This window comes from Strongylocentrotus purpuratus, unplaced genomic scaffold (assembly GCF_000002235.5).
Source record: "Strongylocentrotus purpuratus isolate Spur 01 unplaced genomic scaffold, Spur_5.0 spur5_scaffold_21, whole genome shotgun sequence".
NCBI lineage: Eukaryota > Metazoa > Echinodermata > Echinoidea > Camarodonta > Strongylocentrotidae > Strongylocentrotus > Strongylocentrotus purpuratus.
Genome location: NW_022145607.1, coordinates 21,464,951 through 21,485,388, shown reverse-complemented (window position 1 = coordinate 21,485,388; position 20,438 = coordinate 21,464,951). Strand labels below are relative to the sequence as shown.

Genomic DNA, 20,438 nt, shown 5'->3' with positions numbered 1-20,438 from the left:
CTCTCCTCTGTTCATTCTATCCTCTTTCATTTATATGAGATATATACGGACATGTATTTTACTATCGTTTTGTCATTGATTCTTCTCCAAATGCGTTTTCATGGCTCTCTTCTCATTCAGCATACCTCTTCTTCTCTCTCTCTCTCTCTTTGTAGATTATGCAAGATCCGTCCCAAGTATGAGCGTGAACCAGACATCGCTATCTGCTGTTCATTGGTCGACATTGTGTCAACACAGAAGGTAGAATTTCTTGTCTTGAATTTATTACTAGATTGCTGATGGATTAGCAACAAAAATACACCTCTAAAAATATTTGACCTCATTTTTCTTTAGGTACTCCGTTTTTTAAAATTTAAAATTTTGTTATCTTCTGCACCTTGTAAAATAATCATGTATCAACATAATTATGCACTGCCACTTGTGTAAAGAGGGTATAACAGGTGTCTCAAAGTAGACCATTTTCCCAATGTGGCCAAGTCTAATGTATAAATCTTTGTGAGGTGCCTCAATCATTTCATCATCTGTTACAAATAATTGTTTTTCAATAGTCAGAATGCGAACTACATACGTTAGTTGTTGCCAGGTAGGACAAACATTATGGCTTGTCCTAACTTACAACAGGTAATGTAAATTTCAACTTTTGTTAAAATATATATTTCTTCGACCAGTTTCTTTCCTATAAAGTTTAAAGTGACATTCCAGCTGATACCAATACTTTGTTTCACCATGTTTTATTTAGGATGGAAGATGGCCTAGAGAAGCTTCAGAAGCCTTTCAAGCCATGGTAGAAGGGCAGGAGGCAGTCTTGATGAGCGTAAGTTCACATTACATCTCTCAGTGATTACTTTCCTTATATTGAACCATACACTCTTATTAACCTTTTGGCTTTCGACAAAAAATACTTTGGTCATATTCGTACAAAAAAATGAAACACCGGTGGAAGGTGGCCAAGAGAAGCCTTTGAAGCATTTCAAGCCATGGTAGAGGGGCAGTAGGCAGTCTTGATGAGCATAAGTTCACATTATGTCACTCAATGATTACTTTGTTTATTGGAACATACACTCTCATTACCCTGTTGGCTTTCATCAAAATGAATACTTAATCATATTCGTACAAAAAACGAAACACCGGTGGAAGGTGGCCAATAGAAGCTTCAGAAGCCTTTCAAGCCATGGTAGAGGGGCAGGAGGCAGTCTTGATGAGCGTAAGTTCACATTTAAACCACTCAGTGATTACTTTGTTTATATTGGAACATACAGTACACTCTCATTACCCTGTTGGCTTTCATGAAAATGAATACTTTAATCATATTCGTACAAAAAACGAAACACCGGTGGAAGGTGGCCAATAGAAATCTCAGAAGCTTTTCAAGTCATGGTAGAGGGGCAGAAGACAGTCCTGATGAGTGTTAATTCACATTACATCACTCAATGATTACTTCATGAAAATGAATACTTAATCATATTCGTACAAAAAACGAAACACCGGTGGAAGGTGGCCAATAGAAATCTCAGAAGCTTTTCAAGTCATGGTAGAAGGGCAGAAGACAGTCCTGATGAGTGTTAATTCACATTACATCACTCAGTGATTACTTTATACAGTTAACAACTAAATTATTCATACCCTTAAAGTTTTATAATTTGTTGAGTATGTGAAAAATTGAATTGTTCTGATTTGTGTTTCTTGAGAATGTGGCATATTAAAGCTTACATCTAAAAAGTATTCAGCAAAGGCCCTTATTTAACCAGCCCACCTCAAGTTACGAAAAACAACCAAAACATCAAATTTACAAAGAGTACATGTATGTATAATTCAGTTGTTACCTGTATATACAATAACCTGTTCACCTTACACACAAAATTTGATGGTCACATTCACACTAAAAAGAAAATGGGAAAAGAGGGGGGGGGGGCGGGTCAAGAGAAACCTTAGAAGTATTTCAAGCAATGGTAGAATAACAGGATGCAGTCTTGATGAGTTCTCATAGAACACAAACTCTTGATTGATTTGTTTACTTGAGGCCATCCATTTTAAATCACTTATTCACATTTACTGATGGTAATATTGACACAGGATGGAATTATGGACATGTGAAGCATATTTTTTTATCTCATGCTCTTTCCTTGCTGGAGTTGGAGTGTATGTAACACTGTAAAATACATTTACCTCTATGCTTTAACAATTTGTCTGTTTAGAGCCAGAAGGATGCTAATTTCTGTATTTTTACATAGAGACAATGCTCTTAGCAGAGGAACTGCTTTGTGTATGTGTGTGACATTCTAAAACTGAAACAACAACATAATGACACGTGACAGTATACATGTACTACTCTGAGCCTTTTCATGTCACAGCATGAGAGGGCTTCCTTTCTTTATTATTCATCTATAAGGTGCATGTGTTACACCACAACAATGTAGTGTACTTTGTCCTCCACACTATTTGCTTGTAACGAGTCAAGTGTGTACCTCTGATTAAATATTAATTTCATATACCATTAAATCTATCAATCAAATCTTCCCAGATCCGGAATTTCTGCAATAAAATAATTTGCACCTGCTACCTCATGCACTTGAACTTTTTACAAGCAGGTGTACATGAATGCAAGCAGCTGCTGGTTGTGTGTACATACATATACCATAAGTGCCTTTGTTCATGCAAAATGTATTACCATATTGACTATCAACCAGTTGATTACTGAATTCTCTCATTTCCCCAGGCATTTTTCAAACAGCTTTCACTTATGCTATGGTCACATTAACCAAAAGTAGCCTGCTCGGCGGCCGAGCGGCGAGTTTTTAACCAATTCTGCCCGGCGGCTGCCCGGCCACCGAGCGGCGGCCGCCCAGGCACCGCTCGTTTTTAGGGCATCGCTCGGTCGCCGCTGAAGTTTTAGCGCGGAGTTAAAATTTGGGCGGCGCCTGCTCACTTTTCACTCGCCGCCCAAAATACGCTCGGTGCCTGGGCGGTCGCCGCCCGGGCACCGACCTAATCGCTGGGCGATGCCTAAATTTCAGCAGCGACCGAGCAGGCTACTGATCGGTCGGTCGCTGCTCTGATTTGTGACCATAGCTTTAGTTCCCTTTTTCAATCAGTTGAAATTATAGATGTACAGGTGTACATGTAATTTTTGTATCTTTTAGTCGAATAGTACTGATAATGCACTATACATGTACATGTAACTGGCAGTTTTAAGATACACACGTGTACAGTACATCTGTAGTTCTTTAATCTTACTCTGATCCATCCATCCATACATTAACTGACAGACTCACTCTCACCCAATTGCATGCACAATTATTGACACATTATATATACATGTAATGTATTTTACCTTTACTTTTTTCATGTGCTTCAAATCTTTACTGGAGTTTTTTAAACCCTGAATCAGGAAATTTATTCCAAGATGGACATGATTTCAGGTTTTCCACAGAAATAAAACAACTGAAGACACCATACAAAAAATTGCAGCTAATTTTGGCTAAGTTGTTGTTACCTGACTGTTTTTTGATTGAAACATTTACTTGTCAGGAAAACTCAGAAGGTACGACACATACATGTACATTGTTTCTGTTTGTTGAGATGTTGAACAGTTTGGAAATAAATACCATGAAAATACCAAAGATCAAAGGATTGGTGTTACCATGTAAACTGAGCATAGGCAGAGGCATATTGTCTAATCATTTGCAACATGCAATGACGTCACCTAGCACAATCAATGCAAATCCTATAACTAACACTGGTTGGAAAATATTTAAGATGGTCAGAAGAGAGCTATTATCTGAATTTGCCTTCTGCTCACTTCTTGTTTTCATGAGTGTTGTCATCAGGGACTTTGTGGCGAAAGACTGGATTGTTGCATCCTCTGCAGTTTGAGGAGACAGAGGATTATTATCTTCCAGCGAGTAAGGGCATGGGTGTACAGTGATGTTGGTTGCGTATTGTTTGAGGGATCCCAGACAAAATCGTTACAGTCGCACCTGTCGGTGATGTCCGGTATGGTGGCAGTGCAGCAAAATGTAGGGTATGATCTCTTAATCATCCAAAACGTCTGCACCAAAATGTTGTCTCTCTGTGCAGGTTGCGTAAGCAGGGGTAACCTCAAGCCACGTTGATAGCATTTGATACGGCCGCGCAGGGTTCCGATAGGAGCTGTACAGTGTAGAGAGACCCATACCCCTATCTGATGATCTCCTGTCAATTGACATTGTGCCCTGCCAGGAGGATAAGCAATACGCAACCCTATTCGTACCGTATACTCGTCCAATAGCTCGCTGTCTTTGTACACGGTAAGGATGTATGTACCCACATCAGTTCGTTTTACAGGGTTTATTGTAAGGTAGAGGCAGCAAGTACTGCTTTCACATTGATGACCAAGGGTATGCCTTTGAGGCATCAGGTTTGATTTAGGATGGGCCAAACTGTAGAATGGAGTCAGATAGCCCTTCCTCAAAGTGATATCGGTACTGTCGCAAGGATATTGGAAATCAAGTAGTGCCACCTCTCCCTCTACCAATCTCAGTATTTTAGAGTCACACTGGGTTAACAGGGTAGCTACAATACAAATCAAATGGAATATCATTTTCGGCTTGAATACAGTTTCTGGTAACTTATCAAAACTGTGGTGGAATAAATTGATACAGTCAGATCTGTCAATGATACAAAGGTCCTTTGGCAATATATTTCATTTGTCATTCTTAACCCAGGTGTAGTAAACAGGTACATGTACATGTATATGGTATAAATCAATTCTGGAATGACTTCTGCCCCTCAAAGTGACGATGATAGGTCCCCTCAGGCATCCCATGAGTAGATTACTATGAGTTGCACTGCCTTCATTTGCTTTTTTGTTTGGTATCACTTGGCTTTGGAAATCGATGAAGATCCATGGTTTTTTCCAACTGGAAATACTCTCACAAATTCAGGTGATCCTACAAATATATAAATGTTTCGAAGATGGAAATTTTCAACGAAACAGTCATAACATCCCTTTTCTTTAACAAATCAGGGTTAAATTGACGTTCCCTGTAGAGTATACAATGTACACAGGTCGTATAATAACACTTCAATTTTTAATAGCACTCATATGCCTGGATTACATTTGCCCGTACGATAAATTAGTCTACGATATTTTGTAGACATCGTAGGAGGCTACGGGCTACGATGTTTGTGTTTACATTATCTACGAGCATGGTGCCATTTATTGTATTGGCCCTTGGGGGCAGGCTGGGGCAAATCCGTATAGAGGCTGCTCGGAGATTATACAGAAATCGTGCAATTTGAATGCAGTAGCTGTGCAGTCTCCGCAGCCTCCGCACGGAAATCGTACGGAGCCCGTGCAGCTTCCTTTTGAAGGTTGCGCGGAGAAGGCGCGGAGAAGGCGCGGGACGACTGCTCAATATCACGGATACTGCATGGGCAGCGAGCAGCAACCTTGCGATAGCTGTGCAATGGCCGTGCGAATGCCCCATGAGTCTACAATCTCTGTACGATTTTTTTTGCCCCCATATTCACCGAAAAATCGTATGTTTGCTGCACAATCAGTGCGAGGCCTCCAAGCGATGCCCGTGCGGGGATTGTGCAATGCCACCTACGACATGTATACGGGCTACAGGCTTACAATTTTTTCAAATTTGTTTTACTTCTCGCGAAACAAAATCGTAAAGGCTGAAGAGCCCATGAACCCGTACGTAAATCTCACGGCCACCTCCTGCCTCCGCACAGAGGCCGCACGGAAAAGGGGATACGGGCAGGATACGGGCTCTGTAGACTAATCGCAGGCCAAATGTAATCCAGGCATTAGAGATATTGACAAATAGACTAATAGAGATATTGACAAATAGACTAATCACAGGCCAAATGTAATCCAGGCTTTAGAGATATTGACAAATAAAATCTCACAACTGTACTTGCAGAATTGTCATTTTATATTACAGTTCAAGATGTACTGTAGATCTGATTGTAGATTGTTTTTTAGACATCCATTTGAATTATTATTATTCCTTCAGTCTCATGAAAAATGAGTCTACAAAAAAGAACCCTGTTTCATGATATTTAAATTCATATCCACTTGCAAATTTTGAAGAAAAAAAGAGTTTCTTAGACCCAAAAGTTTGAGATTCAGTGTCGGTACATGTATTTTCTGAAAGGGTTAAAGATGAAAATAAATAGAAACATAATTTGTATTAAATAAAATGAAATAAAAACAAAATCACACTTTGATGATACATACCGAAATTCAGCCTCATTGTCATGAGGAATTTGGTTTGAAAGTATTCCAATAATATTGATGGAGGTTGTGCAGACCAACGATACATGCCTACAACTCTTATTGTCATGTATACTGTAGCTCCCAAACTTTCCTACATTCACCAGAGTGTTCTCTATGCTCTGCAGATGAAAAGCAAACATTTGTCATTCTCATCCTGGGTTGAGAGTTTTTATAATAATTCTGTGATTGCTTTCAGATATGCCTTTGTTATAGGCAGCTTGGCTAAAGCCCAGGTACTATTTACTGCATACTCTTGTAGCCAGGGTCCCGAGACTTGAGGTCTTTGTCTAATATCCTTCAGCTACAATTTTCTATATTTTGAAATTTTATCCATAAAAGAGTTTATCAACACATGCTGATTACAGGTACCTAACCTATTTTGTTTTAGTTCATGCACATGTTCTATTTCCCTGTATATTTCCAGGTATTTTTCAGAAGATGTTTACTTTATTATACAAAATTATAAGTAACCATATGTTTGCACTGTATGATAAAAAGGGGTAGTAAATAGTAATAAATTGGTTTCCATCTTGAGCATATCTTGGATGCATGTGCATTAGAATACAGCTGTGTTTGCTCAGCTGCTACACTTTATTGTGATAATTTCTTGCCTTCAAGAGTTTGTCAACATGAAACTTGCTGAGTAGCTGATTAACCAATTCATATTTTCATTCACATGTGACAAAGTTGTATATGTACCTTTGGTTTAGAACTTAGAAGCTTTGTGTGCTATACATGTACATATAATTCATTGTTTATTTGTATCACTTGTCCGAAGGTGTTCTTGAAGTATGATTGTATTTGCTAATGGTTATTGGGGTAAGACTACCGCTCACCAAGTTGGTTAAAAGTTTGAGCATAAAAAAAGAGAGAAACAGATACATGTATAAAGCGAAAAGAAACTTCCAGTTGAGGATAAATTACTTAACTTTTAAAGTTACGATCAAACAACAATTAGCAGCAAGCACTTATCCTGATTGTTCTTATTTGTTATGTACTAGAAATAAGGATAGTGTGTTTTGTTGTTGTTGTTTTTTGTTTATTTGTTTCAAAATTGCAATTACTGCATGGGGATTCCATTTCAAAGTGACTAGTTTATGGAAATATTTTTGTCCATAGAAATTATGCACTTTAGATTTTGTTTACTAAAATGATTCATAGAAAACATTACAGTGTACATAATTCAAATAGTTATAGCAAGCTTGTACAAATGTATGTTACAGTGTAAAAAAAAAAAATTTATGTTTGCAGGAGCTTATGTAGGATTTGGTGTTGTAAAAGAGCACTTTTTTTTTTTATACATATTTTGAAGTTTTATAACCAGAGCTCTTTTTCAGCATAATACCAAGAGCTATTTTGTAGCTTTTCCAGAGCTAAATCGCTCACCGCTCTTGTGTTTTTTTCTCGCTGCCTTGTTATCAGTATCACCACATTCACTTTAATTCACTTGTACAATCATCACATTCACTGAAATCCAAGAAATATAATGAACTTGGTTCCACCATTACAGAAATAGACATGTTGATTCTTGACCATTTATTTATCCAAATCAGAATATGTAGGCCTACCTACAAGGCATAACGTAACATTACAAATTGTTATTATTTTTCAATAGGAAAATCAAACTGACTTATTAAAACTCTATCCTCTTTCATAAATTAGTTTATATGGTTTGCCAGATGCAAATTTTATAATGAAATATTGTGTCATCAGATCCAAGAATAAAAAATGTTTCCATTTGGTAAACTTACATTTACATGTACTGTATCTCCAACATACTAGAGTTATCATTTTGTTGATACAAATTTGAAATAAGGAGTATGGTAGTAATAAAGTAGTAATAATATAATTTACTCTGGGAAGCCTCATCAGCACCAATGCTGCTCTTCCAGAGGGCCCTGCAATTGTTATTACCCCCAGCAATTTCCAGGTACCCATGTTCACCTGGATGGAGAGTGGCAAATGTGGACCTTAGTGCCGGGCTGTGATTCAAACCTCAACCCTTGTAATTATATTCAAATGAATGAACCACTATATATCACAACACTTTCACATAATAAAGGGCACATGAAGCTATGTTCGAAATTGTGATACCAGAAGTGACATGAGCAGAACTACTTTCTTAAGCTGAGGGGTACAGCCTCGTAGGACAATGGTAGTGTGGTGTTGCCGAGAGTGATATTTTCACTTGAATATAGGCAGCGTATATTTGGTTTATATCCATCATTCTTAATTAGAGTCTAGGTTCTAGATTTGGTTTATAAGAAATAAAAAAAAGTGAAGGGGAAAATAAGAAACATTTTTATTTAGCTGATTGAGTACTACATACCATGTTTAAAGACAACACTTTAAATATTCCTTTCATTACCTCATTCTGCATTTTGCTCATGCCTTGCAATCCCTCGGTTACTACAGGCAATGGGTGTAAAAGTGGCATTGATTTGAATTCAAACTTTGGAACCTTATGCAGTTGGAAGTTTCATGTAAACTGCTTTTTCCTGGCTATTACTCTTCTTTTTCTTGAGTTTATTCATCTTCATCTGACTTTCACGTTTACCCTTGAACAGAATAATACCACTAATCACAACAAACATCATTACAATTAGAAGTACCGGTATGAACATACAGAAGATGGTCAGGAGATACCTATTCTTCGAAGTGTGCTTAGTTGGTGTTTGTGCAAGTGCATTAATTGTTTCGTTAGAGTTCTCTGGAATTTGAGAATTTGATGGATCTGGTGTTGTGTTAGGGCAAGGATTTATGTCACTATTTGACTCTGTGTCATTCGAGGGATCCCACACTGAGTCTCTGCACTCGCACAATTCCGTGGGTTGCTGTTGCGTCGAAGTGCAGCAGAACGTAGGATACGATCTCTTAACCACCCAGAACGTCTGCTCCAAGACCTGGTTGGTCTGAAATGGCATAGCCACAGGGGGGATCCTCATTCCACGTTGGAAGCATTTGATCTCGCCTGGAAGGGTTCCGACGGGGGCAGTGCAATGCAGCGAAACCCAGTCCCCTACTCTGTACTCGTGGCTCAACTCGCACGATGCGTTGCCGGGTGGATAATCCACAAGCAGCCCGATTCTTTTGGTGTTTTCATCCAGTATCTCATCTCCTTGATACACAGTAAGGATGCATGTACCCTCGTCTTTTCTGGTCACAGGATTTATCGCAAGATGGATGGAACAACTTTCGCTTTCAGTGTCATTTTGACCCTGAACACTGTATCTCTTGGGATGTGAGTTTATTTCAAGATTGGAGTTGTAAAATGGGGCCTTGTTTCCCATCCGTAAGGTTACCCTTGTGCTAAAACATGGGTATTGAAAGTCCAGATCGGCCTCATCCCCTTCTGTTAATTTCAGTGTCTTAGATTCACATTGTGCGAGTAGGATTGCAATTATGATCAGGGCGAGAGAGTTCAGTTTATATTGGCATTTGATGGGAACTCCTTGAAACTTATCCATGCTTTTGTGGTAGAAGTTATACATGTACTGACACAGATGTGAGGAATTATCAAAAAGAGATCTATATCATCTAAATACTTCCTAACAATGGTGATGTTCAAGTGCATATGATGTAGAGGTACGTGTCTCTTTTGAAGAAGACTGCTATTCCATTTCTATACCTACCGGTATATAGACATTTTCATTATTCCAAGATATCATGGGAATATTTTAAATAAGTTGCACCATTAAAACTACAGTGTCAAGGTGTGTTAGCCTGGAATACTATGAGATAAACAGTCCTTTTTTCCATCTAGAAGAGAAACGGGAAGACCAGAAGTTGCTGTTGTACAGGTACATCCAAAATATCTTTACAGAATATGCATGAAACAGTGACCCGTATCATGCTGAGTTATATTGTTGTTGCCATCAGTGTCTTCATGATTTCAAATCCAAGTCTGCATTCCTTTGCCCATATGACACATACTGTACATGTATCTATCAAAGATTGATTAGAAGCAAGGTACTTTATCAATGAATTCTGAAGATTTTCTTTTGTGTCAGACTGAGAACTTCCATATGTTATCCAACTGAGAGTTAAAGTGAAACTTGAAGCTGAAAGATATAAAAGAGTGAAAACTCAGTGTAATAGATACGTGTAATGTAAGCATAAATTAAAAATGAATAGAAATAGAACATGTCCAAGGGAAGTACTGTAGTATCATTATTATCATCATAAACAACATTACGAGAGGGAGTGATAGAGGGATGACAAACTGAGATTAGTGGAAATCAACTACACAATTCAATGTTGATAAATCATGCTTACTGCAAAGACCTCAGGCAAAATGTCTCCAAGACCATCAGATCATTTAGATATTGTCAATTGGCAAGTGTCAATAGCAGCTCCCATGACTGTAACCAGCAATTTTGTCCACCAATAGATTGCAACAACAATATTTCATTAAGAAGAATAACAGATTGCATTTGTAATGAACTTTAGTGCCATTGACAGATGGTGATCCTCCCATGCTGTATCTATTCAGTATAGTTCTGAGTTTATTGATTGTGTAGCACGTTTTATAGGAGGAAAATGATCAAGGCTGACATTTAATATTTTTTCCTTGTATTAAGCATTGTGTTGGACTTTTATACTGATTACTTGTGGACATGTATTTCCATGTGTAAATCATGCAATTACATATTGTACATTATCATATCCAAAGGATTGATCTTGTTTTATAATGCCTGTTTAACAAAGAAGTTTTGAAGTCCAGTGTGTGACCTGTACAGTATGTCCCATTGATACCTATGACATGAACCTTGATCACACGAAATGTATCAAATAATCTATTTTTGTCAATTGTTTTCAATTTATGTTTATCATCCATTATGCTAAAACATTTTGTTCACAACATGAACAAATACATGTACCTTTGACTTGCCTTGATTAAAGTTGAAAATCTTTCTTCTCTTAAAAGTTAAATGTTGCACCCTACATGTATAACTGAAGCATATACAATATCAATGATTTTAATAATCAAATATTTGCCATTTTCCATCTTTTTTATTACAGCAAAGAGGGCAGGTTGGTAATGTGTTGTACGTAGACCTCCACCAGCAACCAAACGATGATATCAAAGATGATATGCCCATCTCGCTGAGGGATGCCCTAGTCTTTCTGGAACTTGCTTGCTTCATATCGCCAGAGTCTGTGCCTAAGCGTAAGTACTTACCTATCACAGATAAATTTCAACATCTGCTTCTTTTTTTTTCGGGGGGGGGGGGGGGGGGGGTAAGGGGCAGAGAAGAAAATTACACACATGTGCGATAAATGTGATAAAAAGGTAAGTCTTGTCATACGTCATACTGAATCAGCCACAGTGCCAGCTATGACAAAGGCCTGAAGAAGCTTGCTGCGTGACAAGCGATAGCTACTGAAACATGTAATTTTTCTTCTGATTGTGAACAAGTAACTAATTCTCAAGACTCTCTCAGCAGCTTTGGATTTGAAAAGAATGAGAAAGTAGGAAATTCATACCATCTTCACTACATAGAATTCCAAAGCAAGTGTGATAACCTGATTGTTTTCAAACATACTGTAGAGAGATATTCTTTTAAAGTACACTACATGTATGTGGTTCAAATTTGGCATGATGGTTTTACAAGCAAAATGACATTTAAACCAAAATAATTTAGAGAGTCTATCTCAATGAAGCCCTTAGGATGGGTTGTGCAACATTATATAGCTGTGATGACAGAAAGGTATGCAGACCAATCACTGGACTAACTAAGCAGTAAAAAGCCACACCCTTATATTTCTAGATGTAAAAGTACACTGAGAAGAATTGTCTGGTGCCTATAAATGTGGTATTGGTAAAACCAAACAGAGTATTTGCCCGTCAGTTTGGTCAGCTTTGTGTCATCCAAGTTTTTTTTTTTATTGCACTAGATTGGTAGTCTCTTACAATATTCTGATTTCATTCTTTTAATTTAATTTCAGTAGTCGCATATAGAATAATTTCCCATGTGTTTCGTATAAGAGCAAGAAATGTACAATTGCAAATCCCCCAAATCAAGCGTAAGTCTTGTGATTAATTGCAAATTTGCAATTAATCACAACTCAACTTTCTTGCAACGCCCCATTAGTAAGAGAGAGAGAGAGAGAGAGAGAGAGGGGGGGGGGGGGGGGGGGGGGGGAGAATAAAAGTTAAATCTACATGTAGTTAACTTAATCTAATTTTTAAAACTTTAATCCTAACAAAAATCTTAGAAAATTTAGGAGACTAGAGGGGCGTTGCAAGAAAGTTGAGTTGCAATCGATTGCAAATATCAGTTATCAATCACAACTTTCTTGCCACGCCCCTTTAGTCATGTGAAGTCAATATTTAACCTGTCGACTACTGAGTTCTTTAGTTCCCATAGGCTTAACACAGGGACCACCCGCTTCCTATAGGCAATGGGTTAACCTAAATTTATTTTCATTTCTCACCCTCATAGCTCAAGCCATAGTGCCTCCCAAGAGGTACCTGCCACCCACTGTACCATGCAAGGGAGACGACTTTGTGGTGCAAGTCAGCCACATCACAGATCCACAATGCTTCTCAGTTCAAGATGTAAGCCATAGTGACATGATAATAATGCCTTTGTACTGTTTATGATTTAATTAATGAAGTGTAGTCCGTGCTTCATTTTGAATCTTGCGCCTGGCTGGGATGCTCCCCAGGGAGTGGAGATTGTACACACAGTGTGTGCGGGCAAGTATTGAATCCAATGACCGGGGTAATAGTATATCAGTAAAACGCTTTATAGAGACACCGTAGATGTATTAAGCGCTATATAAAAGCAAAATATTATTATTAATATATTAATATTATTATTATTATTTTGAATCAGGGTAAGATGTACGTATGGGTCCAAGTTTGCTTTAAAAATACCCAAAACTATTCCAACAAATAAAAGGAAACATAACAAGGTCTTCAAATGTACAAGTTTTGTTGACAAAAAACAAACAAACTAGGTGTCCGATTTAAGCCATTGATATCTTGACAGTTGATGATTGTGTTACTGACCTACTGCAAATGAAAACTTCCTACCATATCCATTTAAATTGTTTATTTTTAGATGGAGATTGTGGACTACCTGAATGAGATGATGGAGAAGATTCAGGTGGACTATGCCAAGAGGATTGGACCCGAATGGCAGGTCTTTTGCCCTCATCCTGGTCTGGTCTGCATGGCTTTCTTCCAAGAAGACCAGAGATGGTACAGAGGAGAAGTCCTTAGTAAGTCTCTTTCTATCCTCTAATGCCTTTTTGCCCTTAAAAGCCCATCTGTACTAGTTTGGTTAGGAGGGATTAGACCACCCAGGAAGGTCACTGACAGGTGGCTATCTCACCAACTCAGCTCTCAATTAACATAAGAACAAGGTGGTCATGGAGGACCAATGGTCACCGATTAGGCATTGTTTTCTATATAGAGGGAGCAAGTAGCTATAAGTGGTACAATGGGGCTTTAAGATGTAAACGGATAGGAGGCAAGTGACAAGTTCACGAGGTGCTGCAAAGGAAAAATCCTCAATGACTATCCCATTTAGAGATGGGTAAGAAGAGTGTTTAGTGATATCCCTGAATGCCTTATTAGCTTTCAGTGGATGATAAGACTGTAGGGGTCTGAAGGGGATTAAGAGGTGGTACAGTGGAGAAGTCCTCAGTAAGTGTATTGTCTAACTGTTTTATTAGAATCCTTCCCACTCCCACAACAGCGTCTTTATTTAAAACTCGCCAAAAGGAGATTTTCAAATGGTTGCCTCGTTAATTTTGCTTTTGCTGCTGTATATTTATTAGTTCTCATGATCTGACTTTAATGTATGTGGCATTCAAAGGTCAGATTAACAAGAAAATATGTTTACCTCAGTATTGGACTGTCAACTTGATAGAATCGTCAGATATACTATACATTTTGGTGATGTCAATTAAAACCTGTCTGCACTAGTTTGGCCAGGGGGGGGGGGATTATACTTCATACATGCCAACTGTTCAGATTAAAGAGGAACATTCCTCTTTTTGGGAGAAGATAATTATCATTTTAATGCAGGTGTTCCTCTTCCTGTACAAATTTGTCTGTAGTATTGAATAGGAGAGTTAGGATTGTTCCTCTTTTTTTAAAAAATAGCATAATTTGTACAGATTTCTGATTTTCAAATGTTGGCATGTATGCTACTTCCGTGTAAGGTCACTGACAGGTTGTTATCTCATCAAATCAGCTCTCGATCAACCTAAGAAAAAGAGGATCATGGGGGACCAACAGGCATCGATTAGGCATTGTTTGCTATATAGAGGGCGCAAGAAGCTATAAGCAGTGCAGTGGGGCTTAAAGGTATTGGACAAAGTATAGTGGACTAGCCGTAGAAATAAAGTGAATGGATAAGGATTTGTTGTGGTATATTTCTACTATAGGAGCCGCAGGCAAGCAGCAAGTGGAGGTCCTGTATGTTGACTATGGTAACACGGCTACCATACACTACACGCAACTCAAGAAGATGACGGATGACTTCCTCAAGCTCTACAGACTGGTAAGATATTTCCCTTATCACCCATGGCCCACAGGAATTGGATTATTCCTTTACTAAACCTGTGGGAATGAGACAAGGCAGGAGTCCACTAGTTACCTTCTGTAATACCTGAGATTTTCACAATTTATGCGAGAGGTTCAGACTTGAAAGTTTCATGGCGCAAAATGCAATCAGTTTTATTATCACAACCGACACAACACTGAAAATGAGATATTTTTTTTCTTTGAAAATGGCCATTGTGACATTTGCGAAATTCTCACGTCACGTCACAAAGGTTTGCGGTTGCGATTATGTAATCAGAATAAAGATACAATGTACATGTAATACAATATTCTTACACACATAAGATCAATAAAAAGATTTTTTTTTTGTGCTCAATGTCTTATTTCATCAACATGGTGAGAGATTTATATATGCACACACAATGCGGTACTGAGATGTACGTCATCTCGTCATCTTATTTATAAAGGAAGGATAGATTAGGAGACATACACATACATGTCAATACAAAATTAGGATTGCTGCAACTCGATCTTCTTTCCAAGCCCAATAGGACAAATTGAAATTGTCCTCTTCACAAATGATTAGCCTCATAATGTGTCTCTTGGTTGCTTTTCATTCCCAATTTGCAGTCTTTGCCATGTGGCTTGGTGGACGTTGCACCCAAAGACAAAGAGATAGGCTGGACAGACGAGTCTAAGTTAGTCTTCTCTCAGTGTGTGAGCTTCAAGCCGTTAGATGTCTCTGTCATGGGTAAGAATCCAGCCAAAGGTAGAACGTGACTGGATAGACAAGTCTAAGAGCACACAGTCTGTGGATTGTTATCTGTTTATTTGTTGTTGGTAATTCCAGGGAGTAGCTTTATGTAGCTTTAACAAATGTCTTGAAGAGTAAACTTAGCATCTCAGATACAACTCTGGGAACAATTAAATTGCCTTGAGTATTAGCAGTGAAGCTGTAATGCAAACATTTGATTCAGAAGAATGTTGATTCATGAAGTAGTTATCATGTGGTAAATGAATAATTTTAAATATTTTTGGGGTTTTGTCAATTACAGCTTTTACATCTTTATCATTACATGCTAGTGTCTGTACAAATACTTGAAAGTGTATTAAGTCAAATTTTCTGTATCATGCATGTGCATGTAGTTCGAGGGAATTCGAATAGACGTGTTAAAGATATATCCACAATTATGTGCAGTTGCATTTACATGTAGTTATCCCTTGCAAATTTGATGTTTTTTTGTGTTTCACGTAACTCAAGATTGAAAGGTAGACTGGTTGAACTTGGACCTTCATGGAATACTTAGCTTTAATATGTCACATTCTCAAGAAACAAACATCAGGACAATTCAATCTGTTTACCCACTTAAAAAATTACAATACTTGGTAAGGGTGTGATTAATTTAGTTTATAACTGTATTTAAATTATTTTTTTAAATTCCTCACTATGGGTGTAGATGTGAAGGAGGGAGTGATCCGAGTGATAGCCTACGATGAGGTCGAAGGTCAACGGGTCAGTGTGAACGCTCTCCTCGTCCAGAGAGGCCTTGCTGAAACAACAGGTCCAGGGTAAGTCGTTTCATCTGTGAATCATTGTATGAATCATTGTATGAGCTCTGGTTTAAGTCCTTTGTTATTCTATATTTCCCCAAAGAAAAGCACTATTAAAATTTCACATGAACTAAGGCATGTTGCACAACTTGCGAAATGACCTTATCAGCAAATTCACAATGTGGCTTAAGTTATTAAGGCTCATATATTTGGATTAATTGTGAAGGAACCCAATTTAGACCTGAACTTCTTTAAAATGTCTTATTTATTTTAGACCTTGTAAATATACATGTACATTTTGATAATGTCATACTCCTTTCATTTAACATTGACTCTCTAAAACCTGTAGTAAAGTTAAGTGTACATGTATGTATACCATGATGTGGATGTGTTTCCTCAGATATCACTTTATCGAGGTTGCTGTGCATACTCTACCTACCCTTTGCCCACAGCTCCGTCAGTGCAGAAATCCTTAGAGGACTTTCTCCCAAGCCAACACCCATCTTGCCAGACACGACCACCACTCCGTCAGAAGATAACACACACCATGTTGATTCCAGCGGGGACAAGATCACTCGTGAATCGGTATCCGCCACAACCGATGGAACCCCTCTGAAATCACCCGAACCCATGCTGCAGGTGCCTTCGACAGAAGCAGCGCAAGAGACCAAGCCAGCCAGAACCACTCCAACCGCAGCTAGGTCGTCAAGAGGCTCTTCGGTGACCATAGGATGTAGCAGGTCTCCGGGTCAGTCTTCGCAGCTCTCTGGGAAGTATAGTGCCTACACGGCGGTTCATGTGAGCCACGCTGAAGCGCCCTCTTGCATCTATGTCCAACTTTCCACCGCTGGCAAAGATGGATTAGACAGGTGAATATGGACAGTTTAAATCTTATCAGAAAATTTTGTAAATGTGTAAATATTATGGTGTATTGAAATTGTTCCTTCAATATTCTTGTTTTGATAATTGTGACCAGGCACCACACAACCACCCTCCAAAACAGAGGCAAAACTACTTCTTCCTACAAACTGTTAAATGCTCTTTCAGATATGTGGCGGTAAACCATCGCAGCTTATTTCTACGTGTAAAGGAATGGCAATTGCATGCCACAAAGATCCAATGCGTATTCAATGAGCTCTATGTTACAAGATACAGAAATGTGAATCGTATTACACCTACATCCTCCTAATAATTTGTTATATTTAAACGACGCGGTCACCTTGTCATATCTGAATGAGTATAGTGTAGGAAGCTAAAGTGGATGCAAATATATGGATACTAGTGACAGTTAAAATGAAATCACAACATCAAATCCATAATTTTGATTAAGTGTTAGCTATTAGATTGATTTTGTTATAAATCTCCACTGTACTATCTGTAGCTACTTGCTCCCTCTATATAGAAAACAATGCCTAAGAGGTGCCTGTTGGTCCCTCATGATCCTCTTTTTCTTATGTTAATTGAGAGCTGAGTTGATGAGATAGCCACCTGTTAATGACTATGCTGGGTGGTCTAATTCCTTCTGCCGAAACTAGTACAGACGGGCTTTAATCCTCATGAGCTATTTGATATTTCTTTGAACAGTTTACTGGAGTCCATGACACTATTCTACAAGGAGGAAGGAGACTGCGAGAAGACGGACTGGAAGGAAGGGGAGATCTGTGGTGCTTTGTTAGTCAGGGAAGGGGTTTGGTGTCGAGGAAAGATACAGTGTATGCTCCCTGATAATAATGCCGTGGTAAGTCTCTTCTTCTTAACCCATGGACTCCTGGGATTTCTCACCCCCTTGGCATATAACCCTTTCGTGACAATCATTCCACATTTTGTGGTTTGGCTCAATAATCTTTGATTCAGAGCCCTCAAAGATATGCCAGATGCAAGCCTCGAGTAGCAACCACAAATAATTACTACATATTGCATCCTTTTTTGTTTCATGACTGTATTGCATATCAGTGGAATTAGCAACACTTTTTGTGTGTGTACATCAATCTATATGGTATATTCTTATTTGTATATGGAAATAGACAATGAGATGAGTTGCAGTCGAGAAAAGATTTATCTGCAAACATGCTAGTATATGTTCATGCTCAGTTGAATGTAAACAAAATATCAAAACAAAACACAATGTTCTATATTTTGTGTATGATCACAAGTTATGTTCGCAAATTTTTCATATACTGAGATGTCTTGCCTCCTGTCATCAAGGTCCTGTTCATTGGCTACAGCAATGAGGAGGTGGTTTCCATCGCCAACATCCGCCCAATGTCCAGAAAGAATTTCCCTTCAAGGGGCAGTACCTTTCCTCCAGACATTCACTCATGCAATCACAATCTGCCATCACTTGCCTCCTTTCCTCAAGGTTCTATTCACCGACTACGGTAACGAAGAAGTGGTTTCCATTGCCAACATCCGCGCCCTTGACGAGCGGTTTCAGAAGGAAGCTCCCTTCGCCATCCGATGTCACCTGGTGGACATCCTACCTGCGGGAGGCACGGCAGAGTGGACCAAGACGTCCTGTGACTTCTTGGAAGAAAGGCTGAACGATCTTGAGTGCTACATCTGTAAAAAGGTATGTCAAAAGTACCACTTAAAGCATATCTGCACTAGTTGGGCAAGGAGGGATTAGACCTCTCTGCATGGTCACAGACAGGTGGTTATCTCATCAAATCAGCTCTCAATTAACATAAGAAAAAGGGGATCATTGGGGACCAATGGTCACTGATTAGCATTGTTTGCTATATGTTTGCGATAATGCTACATTTTGAATGAAGTAAGCTGAAGACACCTTTTGAAAGTAATAAGGAAAGATAATGTAGGTAGGGATGCTTTTGTGAATGAGAGTTAAATCCATAAAAATAAATACATGATTTAAAAAATATATGTTTCTTGAAAGTGTTACCTCTAAGAAAGTGCTACCTTCAGGATGAGGTAGTACAAAGATCTCTCTTGAAAGTTGCATGGATATTTTAAAGGTATTTGTTTATGACTCTATAAATGGCCTGATGTGCTGGATATGTAAGAAGACAGGACAAAGATATCCATAGACGGTTTCTTGAGGAGTTGGACATAATGAAGGATGCTACTTTTTGTACAAAATTATGACAAAGATGTTCCTTTGAAAATCACCTTGTTTCTTTTTTCTGATTCTCAGGGTGACATTGAGAAGAATTCTCTCCCGATAGACCTTCTCTATGAGCTGACTAATAAAGAGAGAGTAGCGAGAGAGTCTGCAGAAGATTTAGCAAGCATCGCTGAGCTCCTTGTTCAGAAAGGCTTAGCGTTAAGAAAAAGGTAAATGGTTATCTTAACTTGTATAACAAAAAATTACAGAGGGTGGGGCGTGATAAATGTGAGATTTGCCCTGATTGAATGTAAGCTTAGTCACTCAACAGTCACCCAAACATAAACATATTTTTTTGCTCTGCTGAGTAGATTTTATTTGGAATGGAATACTTCTCATTAGTTGACTTTCATTGTGGTTGCTCAGGACAAGTCTTGAACGATTATGAAATATGTAAAAAAAATTATATCTCCACCACCGAAAGTGTTGCCAGAGGCATTTTGCTTTCGGGTTGTTGGTCCTGCTTTACGTTACAGCGATAACCCAAGAATCATTGAACAAATTTTAACAAAACTTGGATGAAGGGTGTATGAACAATCAACAATGAACCGATTAGATTCTTGGTGTAAGAGGTGTAAGAGGTGTAAGAGGTCACACTGTCATTACAGTGTTAAAAACTCCTAAAAAATATAACTTGATATTAAAGCATCAAACCAATTCAAACCAAACTTGGATGAAGTAAGTATTTATTGCTATTAAATGTTACAGCAACTACATTTATGAATAATCTTCTGGTGAAATGTGCAGAAGAGGGATTTGCACGGATGGCGAAGGCATACATTTTGACTGTGCAGTGGAATAGCTCGTCTTTTTAAAGAATACTAGGAAACTAATGTACATCATGTACCTGCCAGGAGGATCTTCAAAGTTATGACAAAAGAAATATTACCATCAAAACATTGTTAACTACTTTGTAGATGGTGATGTGTTGGTAAGTGATTAAAGACACTGTACAAGGTCATATGCATGTCTAGTTT

General features: G+C 38.4%; 1 protein-coding gene across 3 annotated transcripts in view; it reads left to right on the top strand.

The window, feature by feature from the left end:
- Positions 1–20,438, top strand: part of LOC593101 (RING finger protein 17) — a 107,652-nt gene that overhangs the window by 15,201 nt on the left and 72,013 nt on the right. For all 3 annotated transcript variants that reach the window (XM_030995340.1, XM_030995339.1, XM_030995341.1), the window contains exons 15-26: positions 156–240; positions 740–814; positions 11,291–11,438; positions 12,715–12,830; positions 13,339–13,498; positions 14,672–14,787; positions 15,420–15,540; positions 16,247–16,358; positions 16,793–17,209; positions 17,925–18,078; positions 18,700–18,909; positions 19,492–19,631. In XM_030995340.1, coding sequence (XP_030851200.1) covers positions 156–240; positions 740–814; positions 11,291–11,438; positions 12,715–12,830; positions 13,339–13,498; positions 14,672–14,787; positions 15,420–15,540; positions 16,247–16,358; positions 16,793–17,209; positions 17,925–18,078; positions 18,700–18,909; positions 19,492–19,631 — 1,854 coding nt within the window. The remainder of the gene's footprint in view (positions 1–155; positions 241–739; positions 815–11,290; positions 11,439–12,714; positions 12,831–13,338; positions 13,499–14,671; positions 14,788–15,419; positions 15,541–16,246; positions 16,359–16,792; positions 17,210–17,924; positions 18,079–18,699; positions 18,910–19,491; positions 19,632–20,438) is intronic.